The sequence below is a fragment of the Scyliorhinus torazame genome, chromosome 10, assembly GCF_047496885.1.
Source record: "Scyliorhinus torazame isolate Kashiwa2021f chromosome 10, sScyTor2.1, whole genome shotgun sequence".
Taxonomy (NCBI): Eukaryota; Metazoa; Chordata; class Chondrichthyes; order Carcharhiniformes; family Scyliorhinidae; genus Scyliorhinus; species Scyliorhinus torazame.
This window is the reverse complement of record NC_092716.1, coordinates 151,176,792-151,200,470: the sequence shown is the minus strand read 5'-3', so window position 1 is coordinate 151,200,470 and position 23,679 is coordinate 151,176,792. Positions and strand designations below refer to the sequence as shown.

The 23,679-nt window shown below is 49.3% G+C and overlaps 1 protein-coding gene across 2 annotated transcripts in view; it reads right to left on the bottom strand.

The window, feature by feature from the left end:
• The window catches only part of LOC140430971 (excitatory amino acid transporter 2-like), a 643,482-nt gene that overhangs the window by 10,236 nt on the left and 609,567 nt on the right, over window positions 1-23,679 (bottom strand). For both annotated transcript variants that reach the window (XM_072518822.1, XM_072518821.1), the window contains one exon: window positions 8,701-8,932. In XM_072518822.1, the coding sequence (XP_072374923.1) occupies window positions 8,701-8,932 (232 nt within the window). The remainder of the gene's footprint in view (window positions 1-8,700; window positions 8,933-23,679) is intronic.

The following is a 23,679-nucleotide window of genomic DNA, read 5'->3' as shown; positions in this document are numbered from 1 at the left end:
ATAGACAAAGACAGGCTGAAGAAATACAACCATATAACTTAACAAATGCTCATGATGGACATAATCTTTGCAACAGCAGTCCCTATCCCCCAAAACAGCAGCCTGGTCAACAGGACTTCATTATGGACAGGAAGCAGAATCACTGGCTCTCATCTTTGTGTTTATGCTTGTCTCACGCACACAAAATATCGTGGGAGTCATTTTACGAATGAGATCCCCTATTTGTACAGAGTGCTTGAGGGCTATACAGTTCTTATAGCTCAGCTTCAGTAATTTTGGTAAGTGCTTTCCTGTGGGCTTTACTAATCATTCCTAACATGTCTGAATTTTTACAATTGCACAATGTCCCAGAAAACATTCCAGATTTCACCCGTATCGGTAGCAGTTGTTCCAGGTACCATCGGGGCGGGGTGGGATGTGAGATGAAAATCTTTCACTTTCAAAGCATAAGGGAGAAAGGTTTAATTGGGTCGCTGTTAGTGACATAAACGTAGTGAGGAATTTTTCACCTTCCCTATTTGTAAAAAAGATAAAAACATGCGTTTTCACGAGAGCTCCAGCCCAGCGAAAATCTTGTCACAAACACAAGCAGTGGGATTCGCCGTCGGTGGGATCCTCCACCGCATTGGCAGCGCACCCATGCCCGCGTGTTTCCCGATGGCTTGGGATGGCCCACAATGGGAAACCCCATTGGCCGCTGCCGGCGGGGGCGTGCCATGCTGGGAAACGGGGAGAATCCTGCCCAAGAGCTGTGATATTACTCCCCCATCATATTGGGTGGGAGAGGATTGTGGGTGGTGGGGGCTAGTGGGGGTATGGGTTAAAAGAGTTAAAATGGGAAATGTAACCCAACGCAGTGCACAAGCGTCAAAATCGTATTTATACAGTGGTGGATATCGGGATGCCTGCGAGAGTCGGGGCACCTAAATAACATTTGTAAATTGGGGTTCCACAGTACATGGGGACATTCCAAGTCCACAAGCTAAATGTCTTTCTTCATCATCCTGGGGATAAGGCGGAGCAGGAATGTTCCCCTGGGCCCAACATCTGACTGTGACCTCTCATTGATCGGTAACACCTCCCCTGAAACCGATATCGTCAACCCTCACACCCTCAATCTCAATCATTGACCTCCTCCACCACTAATCACTGAGCCCCCTTATCCCCAGTTATTGATTCTCACAAACTCCTGCTGCCCCCAGATCACTGACCCTCCAGATAACCAAGCTCCTTGCCCCGATCACTTACCTCCTTAATCACAGACCCCTCATCACCTTAACCCGATCACTGATACCTCCATCCAAGACCACTGACAATCTACCCCATTCACTACTGCCCCATCCCCAACCAATGACCCCTCCTCGTTCACTGAAATAATTACCCCCACAAGTGCTGGTTTTGATAACATATCCAAGCGTTGACCCCCTCGGTTGCTATTTACTGACCTACTCCTCTCCAAACACCGATCTCCTGACTGTTGCGCTGTAGTTTGGGCTGGACCTCCAGCCACAGGTCAGGTTATCAACCTTCCAGGTGGTAGACTGAAAATGAGACAGTGTCTTGATGGTTGTCTTGGCTGGACATCACAACGTCTGTTGGAATTTTCAGCAATTTTCCCTGCCCCAGCACAGCAGGTATTGGGTTCTTGTTGCCCAGTGGGAATCAGCCCCCACTCCTGCCACCCCCCACAATCAGTGTTTCAAACAGGTTTGCACTACATCACTGCTGCTATACACCCAGTGTTTGTGCTGGATGATTAACTATATTAGACATGTTCACCAAGGAATTGATTACAAAGTGAGTTCAGATTCACGTTCCTCAAACTCTGAGTATTTAATGATGTTGAGCCCAAACCCCATGTCAAGATGTGAAAATTAACTTTTTGCTGTCTAGAGTTGTTCTTTGGGTTTATCCTGAACACATCCATCTCCTATGTTTAAAAACCTACCCCTTCCTTTCTATTCCAACTTTAAATAGAAATAAAATCTGTCAATCAGAATCCTACTGGGCATCCGGGGGACAACCTGAATTCTCTCTATCCAAAATAGCCATCAGGGTTCCAGGATGACAGAGGGGAGGTATACTACAGGCAGTCAATACTGTTTGAGGGCTGCGTTACTTTGATGTTCAAGGACTGTAAATTGTCAATGTCTCTCAGCATGTCTCAGTTTTTGTAGCCCAGTGCCCTAATACTCTCGAGCTCAGAAAGACACTGAAACGGCGCGATGTCCGCCGACTGGTGCCCAAAACGGCACAAATCAGTCGGGCATCGCGCCGCCCCAAAGGTGCGGAATGCTCCGCATCTTTGGGGGCCGAGCCCCAACCTTGAGGGACTAGGCCCGCGCCGGATGAATTTCCGCCCCGCCAGCTGGCGGAAAAGGCCTTTGGTGCCCCACCAGCTGGCGCGGAAATGACATCTCCGGGCGGCGCATGCGCAGGAGCGTCAGCAGCCGCTGACGGCATTCCCGCGCATGCGCAGTGGAGGGAGTCTCTTCCGCCTCCGCCATGGTGGAGACCGTGGCGGAGGCGGAAGGGAAAGAGTGCCCCCATGGCACAGGCCCGCCCGCGGATCGGTGGGCCCCGATCGCGGGCCAGGCCACCATGGGTGCACCCCCTGGGGCCAGATCGCCCCGCGCCCCCCCCAGGACCCCGGAGCCCGCCCACGCCGCCTTGTCCCGCCGGTAAGGTAGGTGGTTTAATCCACGCCGGCAGGACAGGCATTTTAGCAGCGGGACTTCGGTCCATCCGGGCCGGAGAATCGCGGGGGGGGGCCCGCCAACCGGCGCGGCGCGATTCCCACCCCCGCCGAATATCCGGTGGATTCACGCCAGCCCCCAGCGATTCTCCAACCCGGCGGGGGGTCGGAGAATCTCACCCATGATCTCCTTCCAGGTATTGTACTGGAACCCTGGTGGGCTCCGCCTCTGGCTCCGCCCCCCTCGGACGGTATATAGACCAGCCGCCTGGGGGCGGCGCTAATTTGTACAGCAGTCACAGGCAGGCAAGTTCTTGGTTAATAAAGCCTATGTTCACTCGCTCTCATCGTCTTGTAGTGAATTTATTGTACATCAATTTATTAACCAAAGACATCACTATGGAAGCCGCTCTAAAGCCTGACAAACTGGAACTCGACACACGAGCAGCAGAAGCTAAGGAAATCTTCTCCCACCGGCTCCGCAGTTTTGAGGCCTACCTCGACTCCTTCGAAATGCCTCTCTCCGATGCGTTCAAGCTGCGCATCCTCCATGGCCGGGTGAGCCACCGAATCTCGGGTATGATCCAGGACGCAGCCACGTACGAAGTGGCGGTCGCGATTCTAAAGAGACAGTTCGTGAAGCCCATGGACGAAGTGTTCGCACGGCACCTCTTCACTACCCACCGTCAACGCACCAGGGAATCGCTGGACGAGTACCTCGAGAACCTGACGCTACTCACCCGTAACTGCAACTGCAAGGATGTGAAGGCTGACGAGCACATGAAACTGGTGATCCGGGACACCTACGTGGCTGGGGTCCGGTCTAACTACATCCAGCAGTGACTGCTGGAAAACAGGGCCACTGGCCTACAGGACACGGTAAAACTAGCCACCTCGTTGGAGGTGGCCTACCAGAGCCTCAGCGCGTTCCCGGAAGACCCAACGAACCCCTCATGGACACCACAGACACGGCCATCACCAGACCCGACTATGTCTCAGACCTGTGCCGCGCGGCTGCCCCTGCAGCCCAGCGGACCATCGTGCTACTTCTGTGGGCAGGGCCGACACCCCCGACAACGTTGCCCAGCCCACACCACGACATGCAGCGACTGCGGCAAAAAGGGACATTGTGCCAGAGTCTGTCTGGCCCCGATCCAAAGCCCCGAAGTCGAAAGCTCACCAGGCCCGATCCACGGGCTCACAGGCCCACAGACCCCACAAGGTGGGTGCGTTCTGCCGGTAAAGCCCCCTTCAGATGCGTCACCCGTCTCATGTAGCTCGTGGGGGGCGCCATCTTTAACTCAGCCCGACACATGCGACCCCTGGGGGCGGCCATGTTGGCCGCTATCTTCAACACCAGTCGGCACGTGCAACCGATGGGGGCGGCCATCTTGGTCGCCACCTTCGACTCAGCCCGACACGTGCGACCCGTGGGGGCCGCCATCTTGTGACCTCGATACCTCAGACCACGCAGACTGCCCGCAGCTCGGCGCAGTAACCCTCGACCAGTCGCGACCAAAGCATCTGAGGAATTCGATGATGGCCATCCGGGTCAATGGGCACGAGATCCCCTGTCTTTTTGACTCCGGGAGCACAGAGAGCTTCGTCCACCCCAACACGGTAAGGCGCTGCTCCCTCCTCATCTATCCCGCATCCCAGACAATCTCCCTCGCCTCCGGATCCCATTCGGTACAGATCCGGGGGTACTGTGTCGCGAACCTCGCGATACAGGGCGCTGAGTATGCCCAATTTAAACTGTATGTCCTCCCTCACCTTTGCCCCTACTGCTTGGACTCGACTTCCAATGCAGTCACCGAAGCCTGATGCTAATGTTCGGCGGACCCCTACCCCCCTCACTGTATGCAGCCTCGCGACCCTTCAGGTCCCCCCCTTCGCTCTTTGTGAACCTCACCCCTGACTGTAAGCCCATCGCCACTAGGAGCAGGCGGTACAGTTCACAAGACATGATTTTTATCAAGTCGGAGGTCCAGAGACCCTTGAGTGAAGGGATCATCGAGGCCAGCAACAGCCCCTGGAGAGCACAAGTGGTGGTCGTCCGGACCGGGGAAAAGAATCGGATGGTTGTGGACTACAGCCAGACAATTAACCGGTTCACGCAACTTGATGCGTACCCACTTCCCCGCATAGCGGAGATGGTCAATACCAGATCGCACAGTACCGTGTGTTCTCAATGGTCGATCTGAAGTCGGCCTACCACCAGCTCCCGATCCGCCCGGGAGAAAGCCACTACACTGCCATTGAAGCAGCCGGCCGACTCTTCCACTTCCTCAGGGTCCCTTTCGGCGTCACTAACGGGGTCTCGGTCTTTCAGAGAACGATGGACCGAATGGTGGACCAGTACGGGTTGAGGGCTACATACCCGTACTTGGACAATGTTACCATCTGCGGCCATGACCAGCAGGACCACGACGCCAATCTCCAGAGGTTCCTCCAGGCTGCCCAATCCCTCAACCTCACATATAACAAAGAGAAGTGCGTCTTCCGTACTACCCGACTGGCCATCCTCGGTTATACTATACTCCAAATACATGGGAATAGAGGGATATGGACCCAGGAAGTGTAGACGATTGTAGTTTAGTCGGGCAGCACGGTCGGCACAGGCTTGGAGGGCCGAAGGGCCTGTTCCTGTGCTGTACATTTCTTTGTTGTTTGTCGTCGAAAACGGGGTTCTGGGGCCTGACTCCGACCGCTTGCATTGAACTTCCATTTCCTCACAGCCCCAAGGCCCTCAAACGCTGCCTGGGCTATTCTCCTATTACGCCCAGTGGGTCCCCAACTATGCGGACAAAGCCCGCCCACTTATCAAAGCCACGATATTCCCCCTGCTGGCTGAGGCCCGCTCGGCCTTCAGCCGCATCAAGGCAGATATTGCCAAAGCCGTGATGCAGTCGATGGACGAGTCCACCCCTTTTCAGGTAGAGAGCGATGCGTCAGACGTCGCCCTGGCCGCCACCTTCAACCAGGCGGGCAGACCAGTACCCTTCTTTTCTAGACTCCTCCACGTCTCTGAGATTCGACACTCTGCTGTCGAGAAGGAAGTACAAGCCATTGTGGAAGCTGTGCGGCACTACCTAGCCGGTAGGAGGTTCACCCTCGTCACCGACCAATGGTCGGCAGCCTTTATGTTTGACAATGCACAACGGGGCAAAATAAAAAACGACAAAATCTTGAGGTGGAAATCGAACTCTCCATCTATACCTACGATATCAAGTATCGTCCTGGGAAGCTCAATGAGTCCTCAGATGCCCTGTCCCACGGCACATGTGCCAGCGCCCAAGATGACCGACTTCGGGCCATCAACAATGACCTCTGTCACCCGGGGGTCACCCGGCTCATCCACTTCATTAAGGCCCGCAACCTGCCCTACTCCACCGAGGAGGTCAGGCACAGAGAGCTTCGTCCAGGGACTGCCAAGTCTGCGCGGAGTGCAACCCGCACTTCTACCGGCCAGACAAGGCCCACTTGGGAAAGGCCTCCCGGCCCTTTGAGCGCCTCAGTATCGACGTCAAAGGGCCCCTCCCTTCCACCAACCGTAACGTATACTTCCTGAGCATCATTGACGAGTACTCCGCTTCCCCTTCGCTATCCCATGTCCCGACATGACCTCGGCCACCGTTATAAAGGTACTGCAAAGCATCTTCACCCTGTTCGGTTTCCCTGCATATGTCCACAGTGACTGGAGCACCTCTTTCATGAGCGATGAGCTGCGTCAGTACCTGCTCAGTAAGGGCTTCGCCTCGAGCAGGACTACGAGCTACATCCCGCAGGGAAACGGGCAAGTGGAGAGGGAGAACGCGACGGTATGGAAGGCCGTCCTTCTTGCCCTTCGGTCGAGAAGTCTCCAGATTCCCCGCTGGCAGGAGGTCCTCCCCGACGCCCTCCACTCCATTAGATCGCTCCTCTGCACAGCCACGAACGAGACCCCTCATGACCGTTTGTTTGTCTTCCGTAGGAGGTCCATCTCCGGGGTCTCGCTTCCATCCTGGCTGTCGACTCCGGGACCTGTCCTTCTCCGGAAGCATACGAGGAGCCATAAGACCGACCCCCTGGTCGAGAGGGTCCAACTGCTGCACGCCAACCCCCAATATGCCTACGTCGCGCACCAAGGCGGACGGCAAGACACGGTCTCCCTATGGGACCTGGCACCCGCTGGTTCCCAGGCCAGCGCACCCCCCCCACCACCACCTATTGCCACCACCCGAATCCCTTACGCCCCCCCCCCCCCCGGGGCTCCTGTACTGTCCCGAGCCTACACTGCCGCCATCCACCACCCCCCTGCGCCATCCACCACCCCTCTGCCTACCCCTACCCCTCAACCGTCGCCAACACACCGGACCGAAGCTCCAGACAACACGCTCTCGGAGTCAACAACTGTAACGCCCGTACCCGCTGCTCCGCCAGAGCTGAGGAGGTCCAAAAGAACAATCCGGCCTCCAGACAGACTAAACATATGATGATCCCACTTCACCCCCGCTGGACTTCATTTTTTTAACAGGGGGTGAATGTGGTGAATGTATTCACCATAGTATAAGCTGTCTGTATAGCACTGTGGTCCAATGGTAATATGATCACCTTCCAGGTATTGTACTGGAACCCTGGTGGGCTCCGCCTCTGGATCCGCCCCCCTCGGACGGTACTTAAACCGGCCGCCTGGGGCGGAGCTCATTTGTAGGCAGTCACAGGCAGGCAAGTTCTTGGTTAATAAAGCCTATGTTCACTCGCTCTCATCGTCTTGTAGTGAATTGATGGTATATCATGCCTGAATCTTAGGCCCGATATATAACTGGACACTTTACATTTAGAATTGAACATTTTAAATTAAACCACAGTCAGTCCACAGGCGGGCCTGATGGGAATTCGAACAGTCAAGTCCAAATCCACTGAGCATGGACAGATAGTCGGGACAAGTCTGGGCCTGCCCTGTAAACAGACACCAGGAGATAATTGGTCCCATTCAAGTGGATCAATTGGTGTGGATAGCCCAGATAAAGCTAGACTTTCTGGTATGTAGATCCCCCGCCATTACTATGTATGGAATAAGGTTACGTGTAGACAATACCTGGAGATGGGCCTGAGGGAGGGTTCCTGTTGCCCTGCAGAGTTGCAATCAGCAACTCCATTGGGTGTTGCGACCCCCGTTCCAAGAACTTATTGGCTGAAGACTGGAGAACTTTCTGGAAAGGCATGAAGGGGGGTATAAGAAGTGACCACCACGATCCTCCCCAGTGAAGATTCAGCGAAGAAGCAACAGAGGAGATTCAACGGCAGACTAGACGATGAAAGGGAGCAGCGTGCGAGACCCACCTTCATAGACAGAGGTCCTAAGACAACCGAGACTCAGAGAATTGGACCTACAGCTCAATTAAGTTCATCAGCAAGGATAGTATTAAGAATCTTGGGATTATTGTCGTTGGGATAATTTAAAGGGAGGAACTGTTTTTACAGTGTTTGATAATAAATTTGGTTGAATCGTAAACTTGTATTTGTCCCTTGTTCACATTGCAAATAAGAACACCTGGGTAAATGTTTTACACGCAACTATATGTTGAAACTGTAAGCTCCGATTAGCAAATCCATTACAATATGCCCCCCCCCCCCCCACCTTTCATTGGCAGAGACTGTTAGGCAAAGGCCCAGCATTAAGGGTATAAAACACCTGGATAAATTAAACAATGCAATTTTTCATCAATCAGTACAAAAATACTTTGTAATAAATGTATTTCACCTATAAATCTACACAATCCTTTCTCAGAAAGTTGTTAGCTAATAGGGATGTGGCATTAAATTCAGCTGTGATCTGGAAGTGTCTGAGGGACAGACACCATATGGAAACTGCTGCTGCCCTTGTTACTTTATGGTTACTTTATGTTCTAGCCACTGTGAGAGTTGGGGTATATGTTGACATACAGTTGGAAATGGAGACAGTTGGATGGAGAGAGGCAGGGTTAAATGCAGGTCTCAATTTCAGTATATGTGAACCATACCTTGCCATCTTCCGTTTGCACTATGTTGTTGCCTGAGTAATTGCTTGGGTTTGAGTAACTTTCCTGGAAAGTCTTTGTGCCATCTCGCGTAAAGACTGACTTGATCAACTTTTCGTTATCGGCCTGAGCGTGCTGGGCATCGATGTTAGCCAGTTCCTCCTTCGATAGGTGGAAGACAATGCCAGCTCCAAATGAATCACCGACCACATTCACAGAAGTCCTCATCCGGTCTCTGCAGCGAAACAGGCAAAAGACAAAGACAGCTACTCTTGAGTTCCCATGACAACCAGTTCTGAGGTGACACAGCCACCTCAGGTTGCTACGTGCACACACACAGACACACGGGGCGCGATTCTCCGAAATGGAGACAGAATGTTCGCGCCGTCGTGACGACGGTGCAAAACGGGCGCGGGGGCTACCGATTCTGGCCCCCACAGGGGAGAGTTCCCTTCGTGCAGAATTCCCGCCGGCAGCGACCAGGGGTGAACGGCGCCGGCAGGACTCTGCTTTTTCCGTGTGGCCGCTTGGCCCATCCGGGCCGGAGAATCGTCGACCACGCCGATTCCAGCGGCCCGCGCCGCGTCAAAAGCGACGGCACAAATGGCGCCGGTTCTCCGCCGAATCGCGCGCCGGCATCGGGGCGGCATGGCGCAGTTGCGGCGATTCTCCGGCCCGGGGCTTGGAGAATCGAGCCCATGGATGGTGGCGCCTGATACAGTGAAATGGATTAGACTGCGGCACCCCATGTTATCAGACAGATCAGACATCACTGTGCATAGTGCTCTACAGAGGCACAGTGAGTATTTAAAAATAATGATCTGTATTTCACCACATCTGTACATTGGATAGTGCTTCACAGCCATTGGAATACCTTTTAAAGTTTAATCACTGTGTTAAGAAATGTGGCAGCCAATTAGCACACTGCAAGCTTCCAGCAAGCAACATGATCATAACGAGATACGAGTATGGTTGAGAGGCAAATATTAGACAGGACACTGGGACATAACACTCCTGCATTCCTTCTAAAAGAACGTAAGGACTAGGAGAACGGAGTAGGCAATTCAGCCCCTCGGGCCTGGTACTGATCTCAGCTCAGCCCCATCTTCACCTTCCTGTCCGCTCCCCATAACATTTCATCCCTTTACTAATCAAAAATTCGACTTCTCCTTAAATTTGTTCAGTGTTCTGGTGTCCACTGCACTCTGCGGTAGAGAATTCCACAAATTCACGACTGTTTGAATGAAGTAATTCCTCCTCATTTCTGTTTTAAAACTATCCCCCTTACCCTAAAACCATGGCCTCTTGTTCTAGAATGTGCAACAAGGGGAAACATCTGGGGTGGGATTCTCCCCTACCCGGTAGGGCGGGCCGTACCGGCGCCGAAGGGCCTCTGCCGGCTGACGCGATTTGGCGCATGTGCAGGAGCGCCAGCGTTTGCTACCGTCATCCCAGCGCATGCGCAGGGATGTTCTTCTCTGCGCCGGCCATGGCGGACCGTTACACCGGCTGGCGCGGTGGGAAAGAGTGCCCCCACGGCAGAGGGCCATCTGCGCCAGATATCCCCGTGCCCCCCCAAGGACCCCGCAGGCCGCCCGCAGAGCCAGGTCCCGCCGGTATGGACCTGGTGTCATTTACGCTGGCGGGATCCGTCGAAAACGGGCGGCCAACTCGGCCCATCGCGGGCCGAAGAATCGCCGTGGGGGGCGGGCCGCTGCCAACGGCCCCCGACCGGCGTGGCGCGATTCTGTCCCCGCCGAAAAACTGCCGGCGGAGAATCCGGCAGCCGGCGGTGGGGCGGGATTCACGCCGCCCGCCCCCCCCCCCCCCCCCCCCCCCCCGGCGATTCTCTGGCCCGGCGGGGCGTCGGAGAATCCCACACCCACTCTATATCTACCCACCTAACCTGTCCATACCCATTTGTAAATTTCTTAAATCCTCATTTCAACTTGTTTTCTCACCTATTTAGTGTTATCTGAAAATTTGGCTAGGGTATCTTCTATCCCTGCATCCAAGACTTTCATATAGATTGTACATAGTTGATGCCCAAAGACCGAACCCTGGACACACCGCTATTTATAGATTGTCAACCAGAGAAGACCCAATTATCCCTATTCTCTGCTTTCTGTCAGGTTAGCCAGTCTTCTATCCAAGCTAATAAATTACTCCAATCCAATGTGATCTTACCTTGTATATTAATGGTTGACATGGTGACACAGTGGTTAGCACTGCTGCCTCACAGTGCCAGGGACCAGAGTTCAATTCTGGTCTTGGGTGACTGTCAGTGTGGAGTTTGCACATTCTCTCCGTGTCTGTGTGGGTTTCCTCCGGGTGTTCCGGTTTCCTCCCACAGTCCAAAGGTGTGCAGGTTAGATGGGCTGGCCATGCTAAATTGTCCCTTAGTATCCAAGGATGTGTAGATTAGGTGGGCTTATGGATTCTGGGATAGGGCGGGGAAGTGGGCCTAGGCAGGGTGCACTTTCAAAGGGTTGGTGCAGACTCAATGGGCCGAATGACCTCCTTGTGCGCTTTGGAATTCTTTGGTTCCAAAGAATTCTAACCTTTGTGTGACACCTTATTAAATGCCTTCTGAAGTCCAGATATACTACATCGACAGGATCCCCATTATCCACTTTGCTTGTTACATCTTTGAAGAAATTGAGTAAATTAATCAAACACGATTCACCCTTCAGAAAACTGTGCTGACTCTGATGGATTGCATTTTGACTTTCCAAATGTCCCACTACAACTTCCTTAATAATGGATTCCAACAGTGTCCCAATGACAGATGTTAAATTAACTGGTGTTTAGTTTGCTACTTTCTGCCTTTCTCCCTTTTTAAACAGGGGCTAACAATATTCTTTTTCCAATCCAGTGGAATCTTTTGAGAGTCCAGGGAGTTCTGGAATATCTCTGTTGCCGAAGACACATCCAACTGTGTATACCATCAGGCCCTGGGGACATGTCTGCCTTTAATTCCAATTGTTTGCTGAATACTTTTCCCCGAGTGATAGTGATTGTTTTAAGCTCCACATTTTAAACAACCACTGCATCACCTGTTACTATTGGATGGTTCTAGTGTCTCCACCGTGAAAACTGAGGCAAAATATTCATTTAGTGTTTCTGCATTGTGTTCCCCATTATTAATTCTGCAGCCTTGTCCTCTTAAGGACCAACGTTGACTTTAGCTATAATTCTAGAACCTTTTGCTATTTGTTTTTATATTTAAATAATAATAATCTTTATTAGTGTCACAAGTGGGCTTACATTATCACTGCAATAAAGTTATTGTGAAAATCCCCTAGTCGCCACACTCGGGAGCCTGTTCGGGTACACTGAGGGAGAATTCAGAATGTTCAATTCACTGGACAAGCACGTATTTCGGGACTTGTGGGAGGAAACGGGAGCACCCAGAGGGAACACATGCAGACACAGGGAGAACGTGCAGACTCATCTTCATAGGTGAGAATATGATCAATGAGTCAAGAATGGCATGACTTAAAGTGGACAGTGAATCAAGATATTCTAGCCTCAACAAGCAGGACATTATGCACATTTTAGTTTTCTGAACACAGAACTCGAGTTTTGACAGGAAATGATCCGAGTTGGAAACTCGAACCAGGCAAATGTTGATGTTTATAATCCAAATACAGAACTGGGAACTGGGGAATGTTGATGTTTATAATCCAAATACAGAACGAGAAACTGGGGAATGTTGATGTCAATAATCCAAATAGAGAATTGGGAACTGGGGAATGTTGATGTTTATAATCCAAATACAGAACTGGGACCTGGGGAATGTTGGTGTTTATAATCCAAATACAGAACTGGGACCTGGGGAATGTTGATGTTTATAATCCAAATACAGAACTGGGAACCTGGAAATGTTGATGTTAATAATCCAAATACAGAACTGGGAACCTGGAAATGTTGATGTTAATAATCCAAATACAGGAGGACTTCCGGTGGCAGCTATGAGGGATTAAGTCACATAACTTGATGGCTCCCGCTCTGGCCGGGCTTTTGGACCTTTTTCCCCAACTTTTTCGTGGCTTTGAGTTCTAATTTTGAAAGTACGGGCATTTAAGCACTGGATCCACACAGTGGTGCATCGAACGGAGAACCCCAAGGGATCGTAAGGGAAGAAATAGAAAGATAAGCAAGGGTTGAGTAGAAGTGGCTGTTGAAGCTAACATGGCCGAGGTTCGGACCCCTGCCCAGCCATCGATGGAGGAGCTGATGCAGGTCATTCAAGAGGGCTTCGCCAGACAGAAACGAGATTGTCTTGACCCAATAAAGGAGTCGGTCAATCGGATGGAACGTAGGCTGGATGCCCAGGATCGGACCATCCAGAAGTTGGAGAAAGCACTGGCAGACCAAACGGTGGTGGAGCTGGAGGTGGGGATGCTGAAGGGTCAGCAGAAAAGGCTGTTAGAAAAGGTGGAAGAGCTGGAGAACAGCGCGCGCCGACAGAACTTAAGAATTGTCGGTCTCCCTGAAGGGGCTGAGGGGGCTGATGCTGGCGCGTTTGTGGGAAATATGTTCCAGAAGCTTCTGGGAGAGGGGGCTTTTCCCCGACCTTTGGAGGTGGACAGGCTGTACAGGGCGATGGCGAGGAAGCCACGGCCGGGGGACCCCCCAAGGGCGATGGTGGTTCAGTTTCACAGATTTTTGGATAAAGAGTGTGTCCTCCAGTGGGCCACAACGTACCAGGAGCTGCAAGTGGGACAGTAGCATATTGCGTATCTATCAGGACCTGAGTGTGGAGATGGCCAGAAGGAGGGCAGGCTTCAGGCAAGTGAAGGAGATCCTGTTCAAGAAGAAAGTGAAGTTCGGGTTCCTCTACCCGGCGCGCCTCTGGGTCACTCATGAGGACCAGCACCATTACTTCGAGTCGCCCGAAGAGGCGATGGATTTTGCCAAGAAGAAGGGTCTGGCACAGAATTGAGAACTGTTTGGACTTAAGTGGCGGTATCTTTCTCTTTTTTAAAATGATGTATATATGGATTTTTTTTGTCTTTGAAGTTTGGGTGAAGATGGGGGAAGTAAAAGATATTTGGTTTTTCGATGTTTTGATGGGGATGGTTGGTGGGGGCTTTCTTTATTTTGTATTACTTTAAATTGTATTATTGAGGGGTTTTCTTGTGGGGGTCTCTGTCTCTCTTGGGCTGTCTCCTATGGTAATTAGGAGATTGTTCGGTTTTGGTTTGATGCGAGAAGCAGTTTCGATGGGCGAGGGGGAGGGGAGTAGGGAACAATAGGTGGGAGACTTTGTGGCGCCAGAAGCAAGGGTCGCCAGGCTAGCTGGGTGAGCTAGTCCACGGAAGCACAGTGGAGGGTGTGCATTAGTTCAATACGGGGCAGGGGTTGGGTTATAGGGTGATGTTGCTGGGGGGGGGAAGTTACTCTGCTGACGAGAGAGGGACCTGGGTTCGGGGACGTAGAGGAGGTCGGGGGTGAGGGCTACCTGGAGGCGGGCAGATGGCGGCGTGGTGCATGGGCGGGGGGCAGGCCCAGAAAGGGGGATGGCTGATCGGCGGGGTGGGGGGGGGCCCAACCAGGCTGATCACCTGGAACGTTAGAGGGCTGAATGGGCCGGTCAAGAGGACCCGTGTGTTCGCGCACCTGAGGGCTCTGAAAGTGGATGTGGTGATGTTGCAGGAGACACACCTGAGAGTGGCGGATCAAGTTAGGCTGAGGAAGGGTTGGGTCAGTCAGGTCTTCCATCCGAAAAACCCAACAAAAAACAAATATCTTTTACTCCCCCATCTGGCGGGGGTGGTGGACACGGGGTACTCGTCCATCACTATTTTGGACCATGCCCCACACTGGGTGGACCTGCAGGCCAGTGAGGAGAGCTTCCAACGCCCGCAGTGGCAATTGGACGTGGGTTTGCTGGCGGACAAGGCGGTGTGCGAGAGAGTAGGGAAGTGCCTGTAGAATTACCTGCAGGTCAACGACACAGGGGAAGTCTCAGCAGCGGTGGTCTGGGAGGCGCTGAAGGCAGTGGCGAGAGGGGAGTTGATTTCAATCTGAGCTCATGGACAGGACGGACAGGGAGAGACAGACCGACTGATCAAGGAGATTCTAAGGGTATATAGGAGGTATGCGGTGACCCCAGGGGCGGAACTGTTAAGGGAACGCCGGAGGCTGCAAGCTGAGTTTGGGGTACTGTCCACTGGCAAGGCAGTGGAGCAGCTTAGAAAGGCGAGGGGGACGCTGTATGGATATGGAGAGAAGGCCAGCAGAATGCTGGCACAGCAGTTGAGGAAGAGGGAGGCGGCCAGGGGAATTGATAAGGTGGTCGACGGAGATGCGGACCTGGTAGGGGACTCGGCTGGGCTAACAGGGCATTTAGGAACTTTTATAGCGGACTCTATTGCTCGGAACCCCCCACAGGGCCCGAGGAGATGAAACGCTTTCTGGATGGGTTGACTTTCCCAAGCGTGGGTAGGGAGCTGGTGGGCGAGTTGGGGGCTCCGATTAGGGCCGAAGAAATATCTGAGGATTTGAAGGCGATGTAGTCGGGTAAAGCTCCAGGGCCAGATGGGTTGCCGGTGGCATTTTACAAGAAGTTTTCGGGGATATTAGGGCTGATGCTGGTTAAGGTTTTTAACAAAGCGAGGGATAGAGGGGTCCTGCCCCCGACGATGTCACAGGCCACCACCACGTTAAAATTGAAGCGGGACAAGAATCCGGAGCTATGTGAGTCCTATAGGCCGATCTCGTTGCTTAATGTGGCCGCTAAGTTTCTGGCCAAGGTGTTGGTCTTCAGGATTGAAGATTGTGTGCCGAAGGTGATTATGGAGGACCAAACTGTATTTGTCAAGGGTAGGCAGTTGGTAGCCAATATAAGAAGGCTGGTTAATGTGATTATGATGCCCCCGGAGAGAAGGGAAGTTGAGGTAGTTGTGGCCATGGACTCAGAGAAGGCGTTTGACCGGGTAGAGTGGGACTATCTATGGGAGGTGCTGGGACGGTTTGGGTTTGGAAGGGGCTTTGTCGACTGGATCAGGCTGTTGTACCAGGCCCCGGAAGCCAGTGTAAGGACGAATAAGAGGACCTTGGACAATTTTAGGCTGCACTGGGGGACAAGACAGGGATGGCCCCTCTACCCACTGCTGTTTGCGTTAGCCATAGAGCCGCTGGCAATTGCTCGGAGAGCTTCTAGAGGCTGGAAAGGGCTGGTTAGGGGGAGGGGGGGTGGAGCATAGGGTATCGCTGTATGCGGTTAACTTACTCCTATATGTAACAGATCCAGGGGCAGGGATGAGGGAGATTATGGCGATTCTGGGGGAATTCGGCTAGTTTTCGGGATACAAATTGAATATGACGAAGAGTGAGATGTTTGTAGTCTAGGGTCAGGAGGGCCAGCTGGGGTAGTTACCGTTCAGGTTAGTGGGAGACAATTTTAGATATCTGGGGATACAAGTGGTGCGCAACTGGAGCCGGTTACACAAGTTGAACTTGTCCCCAGCTTGAGGGCGCTGGAGGAGAAGTTCGGGCTGGCAGCAGGGAATGACTTCAGATATCTACAGGTGCGGGACTTTCTGCGCAGGCAGGTATCATCCTTCCCACTCCTGCCACTGAGAGGGATTCAAGATAGGGTAGTGTCGAGGGGATGGGTGGGGGAGGGGAGCGTCTCGGACATCTACAAAGAATTAATGGGGGCGGAGGAGACGCATATAGAAGAGCTGAAGCGTAAGTGGGAGGAGGAACTGGGGGGTGAGATGGAAGACGGCCTATGGGCGAAGGCGCTGAGCAGGGTCCACGCGACCATTACATGCGCAAGGCTCAACTTGATCCAATTTAAGGTGGTGCACCGGGCGCACATGACAGCGGCCCGGATGAGGAGATTTTTTTGGGTGGAAGACAAGTGTCTCAGGTGTGCGGGTGGACCAGCGAACCATGTCCACATGTTCTGGGCATGCCCAAAAATTAGGGGATATTAGCGGGGGTTCGCTGATGTCATGTCCAGGGTATTGAAGACAAGGGTGGAAATGAGTCCAGGGGTAGCGATCTTTGGGGTGTTGGAAGACCCGGGTGTTCAGGAGGAGAGAGTGCCAGATGTTCTGGCCTTTTCCTCCTTGGTAGCCCGGCGACGGATATTACTGGCTTGGAGGGAGTCTAGGCCTCCGAAGTCAGAGGCCTGGTTAACCGACATGGCGAGCTTTCTCGGCCTGGAAGGCCGAGAGTTCACCGAGAATCCAAAGTTCACCTTGAGAGGGTCGGTGTCAGGGTTCGCTTGGAGGTGGCAACCATTAAGTGACTTCTTTGCGGAGAATTAATCGTCGGGGGTGGGTGGGGGGGGGGGGGGGGGGGGGGGGGTTGGTGGGGGTGGTGGGGGTGGCGGGGGGGTTAGGGTAGTATAGAGTAGGGGGTTAAATAAGCAGGCCTTGGAGGGACGGATGTCGGTGGTTGCTTTTTGATTCCTGTTCTTTGTACTCTATTGTTTTCGTACTGTGATTGTTTGTTATGCCAAAAATACCTCATTAAAAATTGTTTGCTAAAAAAAAATAATCCAAAGAAAGAACTGGGGACTGGGGAACATTAATGTCAATAATCCAAATACAGATCAGGGAACTGGGGAATGTTGATGTTTATAATCCAAATACAGATCTGGGAACTGGGGAACGTTGATATTAATAATTCAAATACAGAACTGGGAACCGGGGAATGTTGATGTTTATAATCCAAATACAGAACTGGGAACCGGGGAATGTTGATGTTAATAATCCAAATACAGAGCTGGGAACTGGGGAATGTTGATGTTAATAATCCAAATACAGAACTGGGACCTGGGGAACGTTGATGTTAATAATCCAAATACAGAACTGGGAACCGGGAACGTTGATGTTAATAATCCAAATACAGAACTGGGAACTGGGGAACGTTGATGTTAATAATCCAAATACAGAACTGGGAACCGGGAATGTTGATGTTAATAATCCAAATACAGAACTGGGACCTGGGGAATGTTGATGTTAATAATCCAAATACAGAACTGGGAACTGGGGAATGTTGATGTTAATAATCCAAATACAGAACTGGGAACCGGGGAATGTTGATGTTAATAATCCAAATACAGAGCTGGGAACTGGGGAATGTTGATGTTAATAATCCAAATACAGAACTGGGACCTGGGGAACGTTGATGTTAATAATCCAAATACAGAACTGGGAACCGGGGGAACGTTGATGTTAATAATCCAAATACAGAACTGGGAACTGGGGAACGTTGATGTTAATAATCCAAATACAGAACTGGGAACCGGGAATGTTGATGTTAATAATCCAAATACAGAACTGGGACCTGGGGAATGTTGATGTTAATAATCCAAATACAGAACTGGGAACTGGGGAAGGTTGATGTTAATAATCCAAATACAGAACTGGGACCTGGGGAACGTTGATGTTAATAATCCAAATACAGAACTGGGAACCGGGGAATGTTGACGTTTATAATCCAAATACAGAACTGGGAACCGGGGAATGTTGATGTTAATAATCCAAATACAGAACTGGGAACAGGGGAACGTTGCTGTTAATAATCCAAATACAGAACTGGGACCTGGGGAACGTTGATGTTAATAATTCAAATACAGAACTGGGAACCGGGGAATGTTGATGTTTATAATCCAAATACAGAACTGAGAACCGGGGAATGTTGATGTTAATAATCCAAATACAGAACTGGGAACAGGGGAATGTTGATGTTAATAATCCAAATACAGAACTGGGGCCTGGGGAATGTTGATGTTAATAATCCAAATACAGAACTGGGACCTGGGGAATGTTGATGTTAATAATCCAAATACAGAACTGGGAACTGGGGATTGTTGATGTTAATAATCCAAATACAGAACTGGGAACCGGGGAATGTTGATGTTTATGATCCAAATACAGAACTGGGAACTGGGGAATGTTGATGTTTATAATCCAAATACAGAACTGGGAACCGGGGACTGTTGATGTTAATAATCCAGATACAGAACTGGGACCTGGGGAACGTTGATGTTAATAATCCAAATACAGAACTGGGACCTGGGGAATGTTGATGTTAATAATCCAAATACAGAACTGGGACATGGGGAATGTTGATTTTAATAATCCAAATACAGAACTGGGAACCGGGGAATGTTGATGTTAATAATCCAAATACAGGACTGGGAACTGGGGAATGTTGATGTTAATAATCCAAATACAGAACTGGGAACTGGGGAATGTTGATGTTTATAATCCAAATACAGAACTGGGAACCGGGGAATGTTGATGGTAATAATCCAAATACAGAACTGGGACCTGGGGAATGTTGATGTTAATAATCCAAATGCAGAACTGGGACCTGGGGAACGTTGATGTTAATCATCCAAATACAGAACTGGGACTGGGGAATGTTGATGTTCATAATCCAAATGCAGAACTGGGAACAGGGGAACGTTGATGTTAATAATCCAGATACAGAACTGGGACCTGGGGAATGTTGATGTTAATAATCCAAATACAGAACTGGGAACCGGGGAATGTTGATGTTAATAATCCAAATGCAGAACTGGGACCTGGGGAATGTTGATGTTAATAATCCAAATGCAGAACTGGGACCTGGGGAACGTTGATGTTAATAATCCAAATACAGAACTGGGACTGGGGAATGTTGATGTTAATTATCCAAATACAGAACTGGGACTGGGGAACGTTGATGTTAATAATCCAAATGCAGAACTGGGACCTGGGGAATGTTGATGTTATGAATCCAAATACAGAACTGGGACCTGGGGAATGTTGATGTTAATAATCCAAATACAGAACTGGGACCTGGGGAATGTTGATGTTATGAATCCAAATACAGAACTGGGACCTGGGGAATGTTGATGTTAATAATCCAAATACAGAACTGGGAACCGGGGTAAGTTGATGATAATAATCCAAATACAGAACTGGGACCTGGGGAATGTTGATGTTAATAATCCAAATGCAGAACTGGGACCTGGGGAACGTTGATGTTAATCATCCAAATACAGAACTGGGACTGGGGAATGTTGATGTTAATAATCCAAATGCAGAACTGGGAACAGGGGAACGTTGATGTTAATAATCCAAATACAGAACTGGGACCTGGGGAATGTTGATGTTAATAATCCAAATACAGAACTGGGACCTGGGGAACGTTGATGTTAATAATCCAAATACAGAACTGGTAACCGGGGAACGTTGATGTTAATAATCCAAATACAGAACTGGGAACTGGGGAACGTTGATGTTAATAATCGAAATACAGAACTGGGAACCGGGAATGTTGATGTTAATAATCCAAATACAGAACTGGGACCTGGGGAATGTTGATGTTAATAATCCAAATACAGAACTGGGAACTAGGGAATGTTGATGTTAATAATCCAAATAGAGAAGTGGGACCTGGGGAACGTTGATGTTAATAATCCAAATACAGAACTGGGAACCGGGGAATGTTGACGTTTATAATCCAAATACAGAACTGGGAACCGGGGAATGTTGATGTTAATAATCCAAATACAGAACTGGGAACAGGGGAACGTTGCTGTTAATAATCCAAATACAGAACTGGGACCTGGGGAACGTTGATGTTAATAATTCAAATACAGAACTGGGAACCGGGGAATGTTGATGTTTATAATCCAAATACAGAACTGGGAACCGGGGAATGTTGATGTTAATAATCCAAATACAGAACTGGGAACTGGGGAATGTTGATGTTTATAATCCAAATACAGAACTGGGACCTGGGGAATGTTGATGTTAATAATCCAAATACAGAACTGGGACCTGGGGAATGTTGATGTTAATAATCCAAATACAGAACTGGGAACCGGGGAATGTTGATGGTAATAATCCAAATACAGAACTGGGACCTGGGGAATGTTGATTTTAATAATCCAAATGCAGAACTGGGACCTGGGGAACGTTGATGTTAATCATCCAAATACAGAACTGGGACTGGGGAATGTTGATGTTAATAATCCAAATGCAGAACTGGGAACAGGAGAACGTTGATGTTAATAATCCAAATACAGAACTGGGACCTGGGGAATGTTGATGTTAATAATCCAAATACAGAACTGGGACTGGGGAATGTTGATGTTAATAATCCAAATACAGAACTGGGACTGGGGAATGTTGATGTTAATAATCCAAATGCAGAACTGGGACCTGGGGAATGTTGATGTTAATAATCCAAATACAGAACTGGGACTGGGGAATGTTGATGTTAATAATCCAAATACAGAACTAGGAACCGGGGAATGTTGATGTTAATAATCCAAATACAGAACTGGGACCTGGGGAACGTTGATGTTAATAATCCAAATACAGAACTGGGACTGGGGAATGTTGACGTTAATAATCCAAATGCAGAACTGGGAACCGGGGAATGTTGATGTTAATAATCCAGATGCAGAACTGGGACCTGGGCAACGTTGATGTTAATAATCCAAATACAGAACTGGGACTGGGGAATGTTGATGTTAATAATCCAAATGCAGAACTGGGACCTGGGGAACGTTGATGTTAATAATCCAAATACAGAACTGGGACTGGGGAATGTTGGTGTTAATAATCCAAATACAGAACTAGGAACCGGGGAATGTTGATGTTAATAATCCAAATACAGAACTGGGAACTGGGGAATGTTGATGTTAATAATCCAGATGCAGAACTGGGAACTGGGGAACGTTGATGTTAATAATCCAAATACAGAACTGGGACTGGGGAATGTTGGTGTTAATAATCCAAATACAGAACTAGGAACCGGGGAATGTTGATGTTAATAATCCAAATACAGAACTGGGAACTGGGGAATGTTGATGGTAATAATCCAAATGCAGAACTGGGAACTGGGGAATGTTGATGTTAATAATCCAAATACAGATCTGGGAACAGGGGAACGTTGATGTTAATAATCCAAATACAGAACTGGGAACCGGGGAATGTTGATGTTAATAATCCAAATGCAGAACTGGGAACTGGGGAATGTTGATGTCAATAATCCAGATGCAGAACTGGGAACTGGGGAATGTTGATGTTAATAATCCAAATACAGAACTGGGGACTGGGGAAGGTTGATGTTAATAATCCAAATGTAGAACTGGGAACCGGGGAATGTTGATGTTTATAATCCAAATACAGAACTGGGAACTGGGGAATGTTGATGTTTATAATCCAAATACAGAACTGGGAACCGGGGACTGTTGATGTTAATAATCCAGATACAGAACTGGGACCTGGGTAACGTTGATGTTAATAATCCAAATACAGAACTGGGACCTGGGAAATGTTGATGTTAATAATCCAAATACAGAACTGGGACCTGGGGAATGTTGATGTTAATAATCCAAATACAGAACTGGGAACCGGGGAATGTTGATGTTAATAATCCAAATGCAGGACTGGGAACTGGGGAATGTTGATGTTAATAATCCAAATATAGAACTGGGAACTGGGGAATGTTGATGTTTATAAACCAAATACAGAACTGGGACCTGGGGAATGTTGATGCTAATAATCCAAATACAGAACTGGGACCTGGGGAATGTTGATGTTAATAATCCAAATACAGAACTGGGAACCGGGGAATGTTGATGGTAATAATCCAAATACAGAACTGGGACCTGGGGAATGTTGATGTTAATAATCCAAATACAGAACTGGGAACCGGGGAATGTTGATGTTAATAATCCAAATGCAGAACTGGGACCTGGGGAATGTTGATGTTAATAATCCAAATACAGAACTGGGACTGTGGAATGTTGCTGTTAATAATCCAAATACAGAACTGGGACTGGGGAATGTTGATGTTAATAATCCAAATGCAGAACTGGGACCTGGGGAATGTTGATGTTAATAATCCAAATACAGAACTGGGACTGGGGAATGTTGATGTTAATAATCCAAATACAGACCTAGGAACCGGGGAATGTTGATGTTAATAATCCAAATACAGAACTGGGACCTGGGGAACGTTGATGTTAATAATCCAAATACAGAACTGGGACTGGGGAATGTTGATGTTAATAATCCAAATGCAGAACTGGGAACCGGGGAATGTTGATGTTAATAATCCAGATGCAGAACTGGGACCTGGGCAACGTTGATGTTAATAATCCAAATACAGAACTGGGACTGGGGAATGTTGATGTTAATAATCCAAATGCAGAACTGGGACCTGGGGAACGTTAATGTTAATAATACAAATACAGAACTGGGACTGGGGAATGTTGGTGTTAATAATCCAAATACAGAACTAGGAACCGGGGAATGTTGATGTTAATAATCCAAATACAGAACTGGGAACTGGGGAATGTTGATGTTAATAATCCAGATGCAGAACTGGGAACTGGGGAACGTTGATGTTAATAATCCAAATACAGAACTGGGACTGGGGAATGTTGGTGTTAATAATCCAAATACAGAACTAGGAACCGGGGAATGTTGATGTTAATAATCCAAATACAGAACTGGGAACTGGGGAATGTGGATGGTAATAATCCAAATGCAGAACTCGGAACTGGGGAATGTTGATGTTAATAATCCAAATACAGATCTGGGTACAGGGGAACGTTGATGTTAATAATCCAAATACAGAACTGGGAACTGGGGAATGTTGATGTTAATAATCCAAATACAGAACTGGGGACCGGGGAATGTTGATGTTAATAATCCAATAGAGAACTGGGAACTGGGGAATGTTGATGTTAATAATCCAAATGCAGAACTGGGAACTGGGGAATGTTGATGTTAATAATCCAGATGCAGAACTGGGAACTGGGGAATGTTGATGTTAATAATCCAAATACAGAACTGGGGACTGGGGAAGGTTGATGTTAATAATCCAAATACAGAACTGGGAACTGGGGAATGTTGATGTTAATAATCCAAATACAGAACTGGGAACTGGGGAATGTTGATGTTAATAATCCAGATGCAGAACTGGGAACTGGGGAATGTTGAT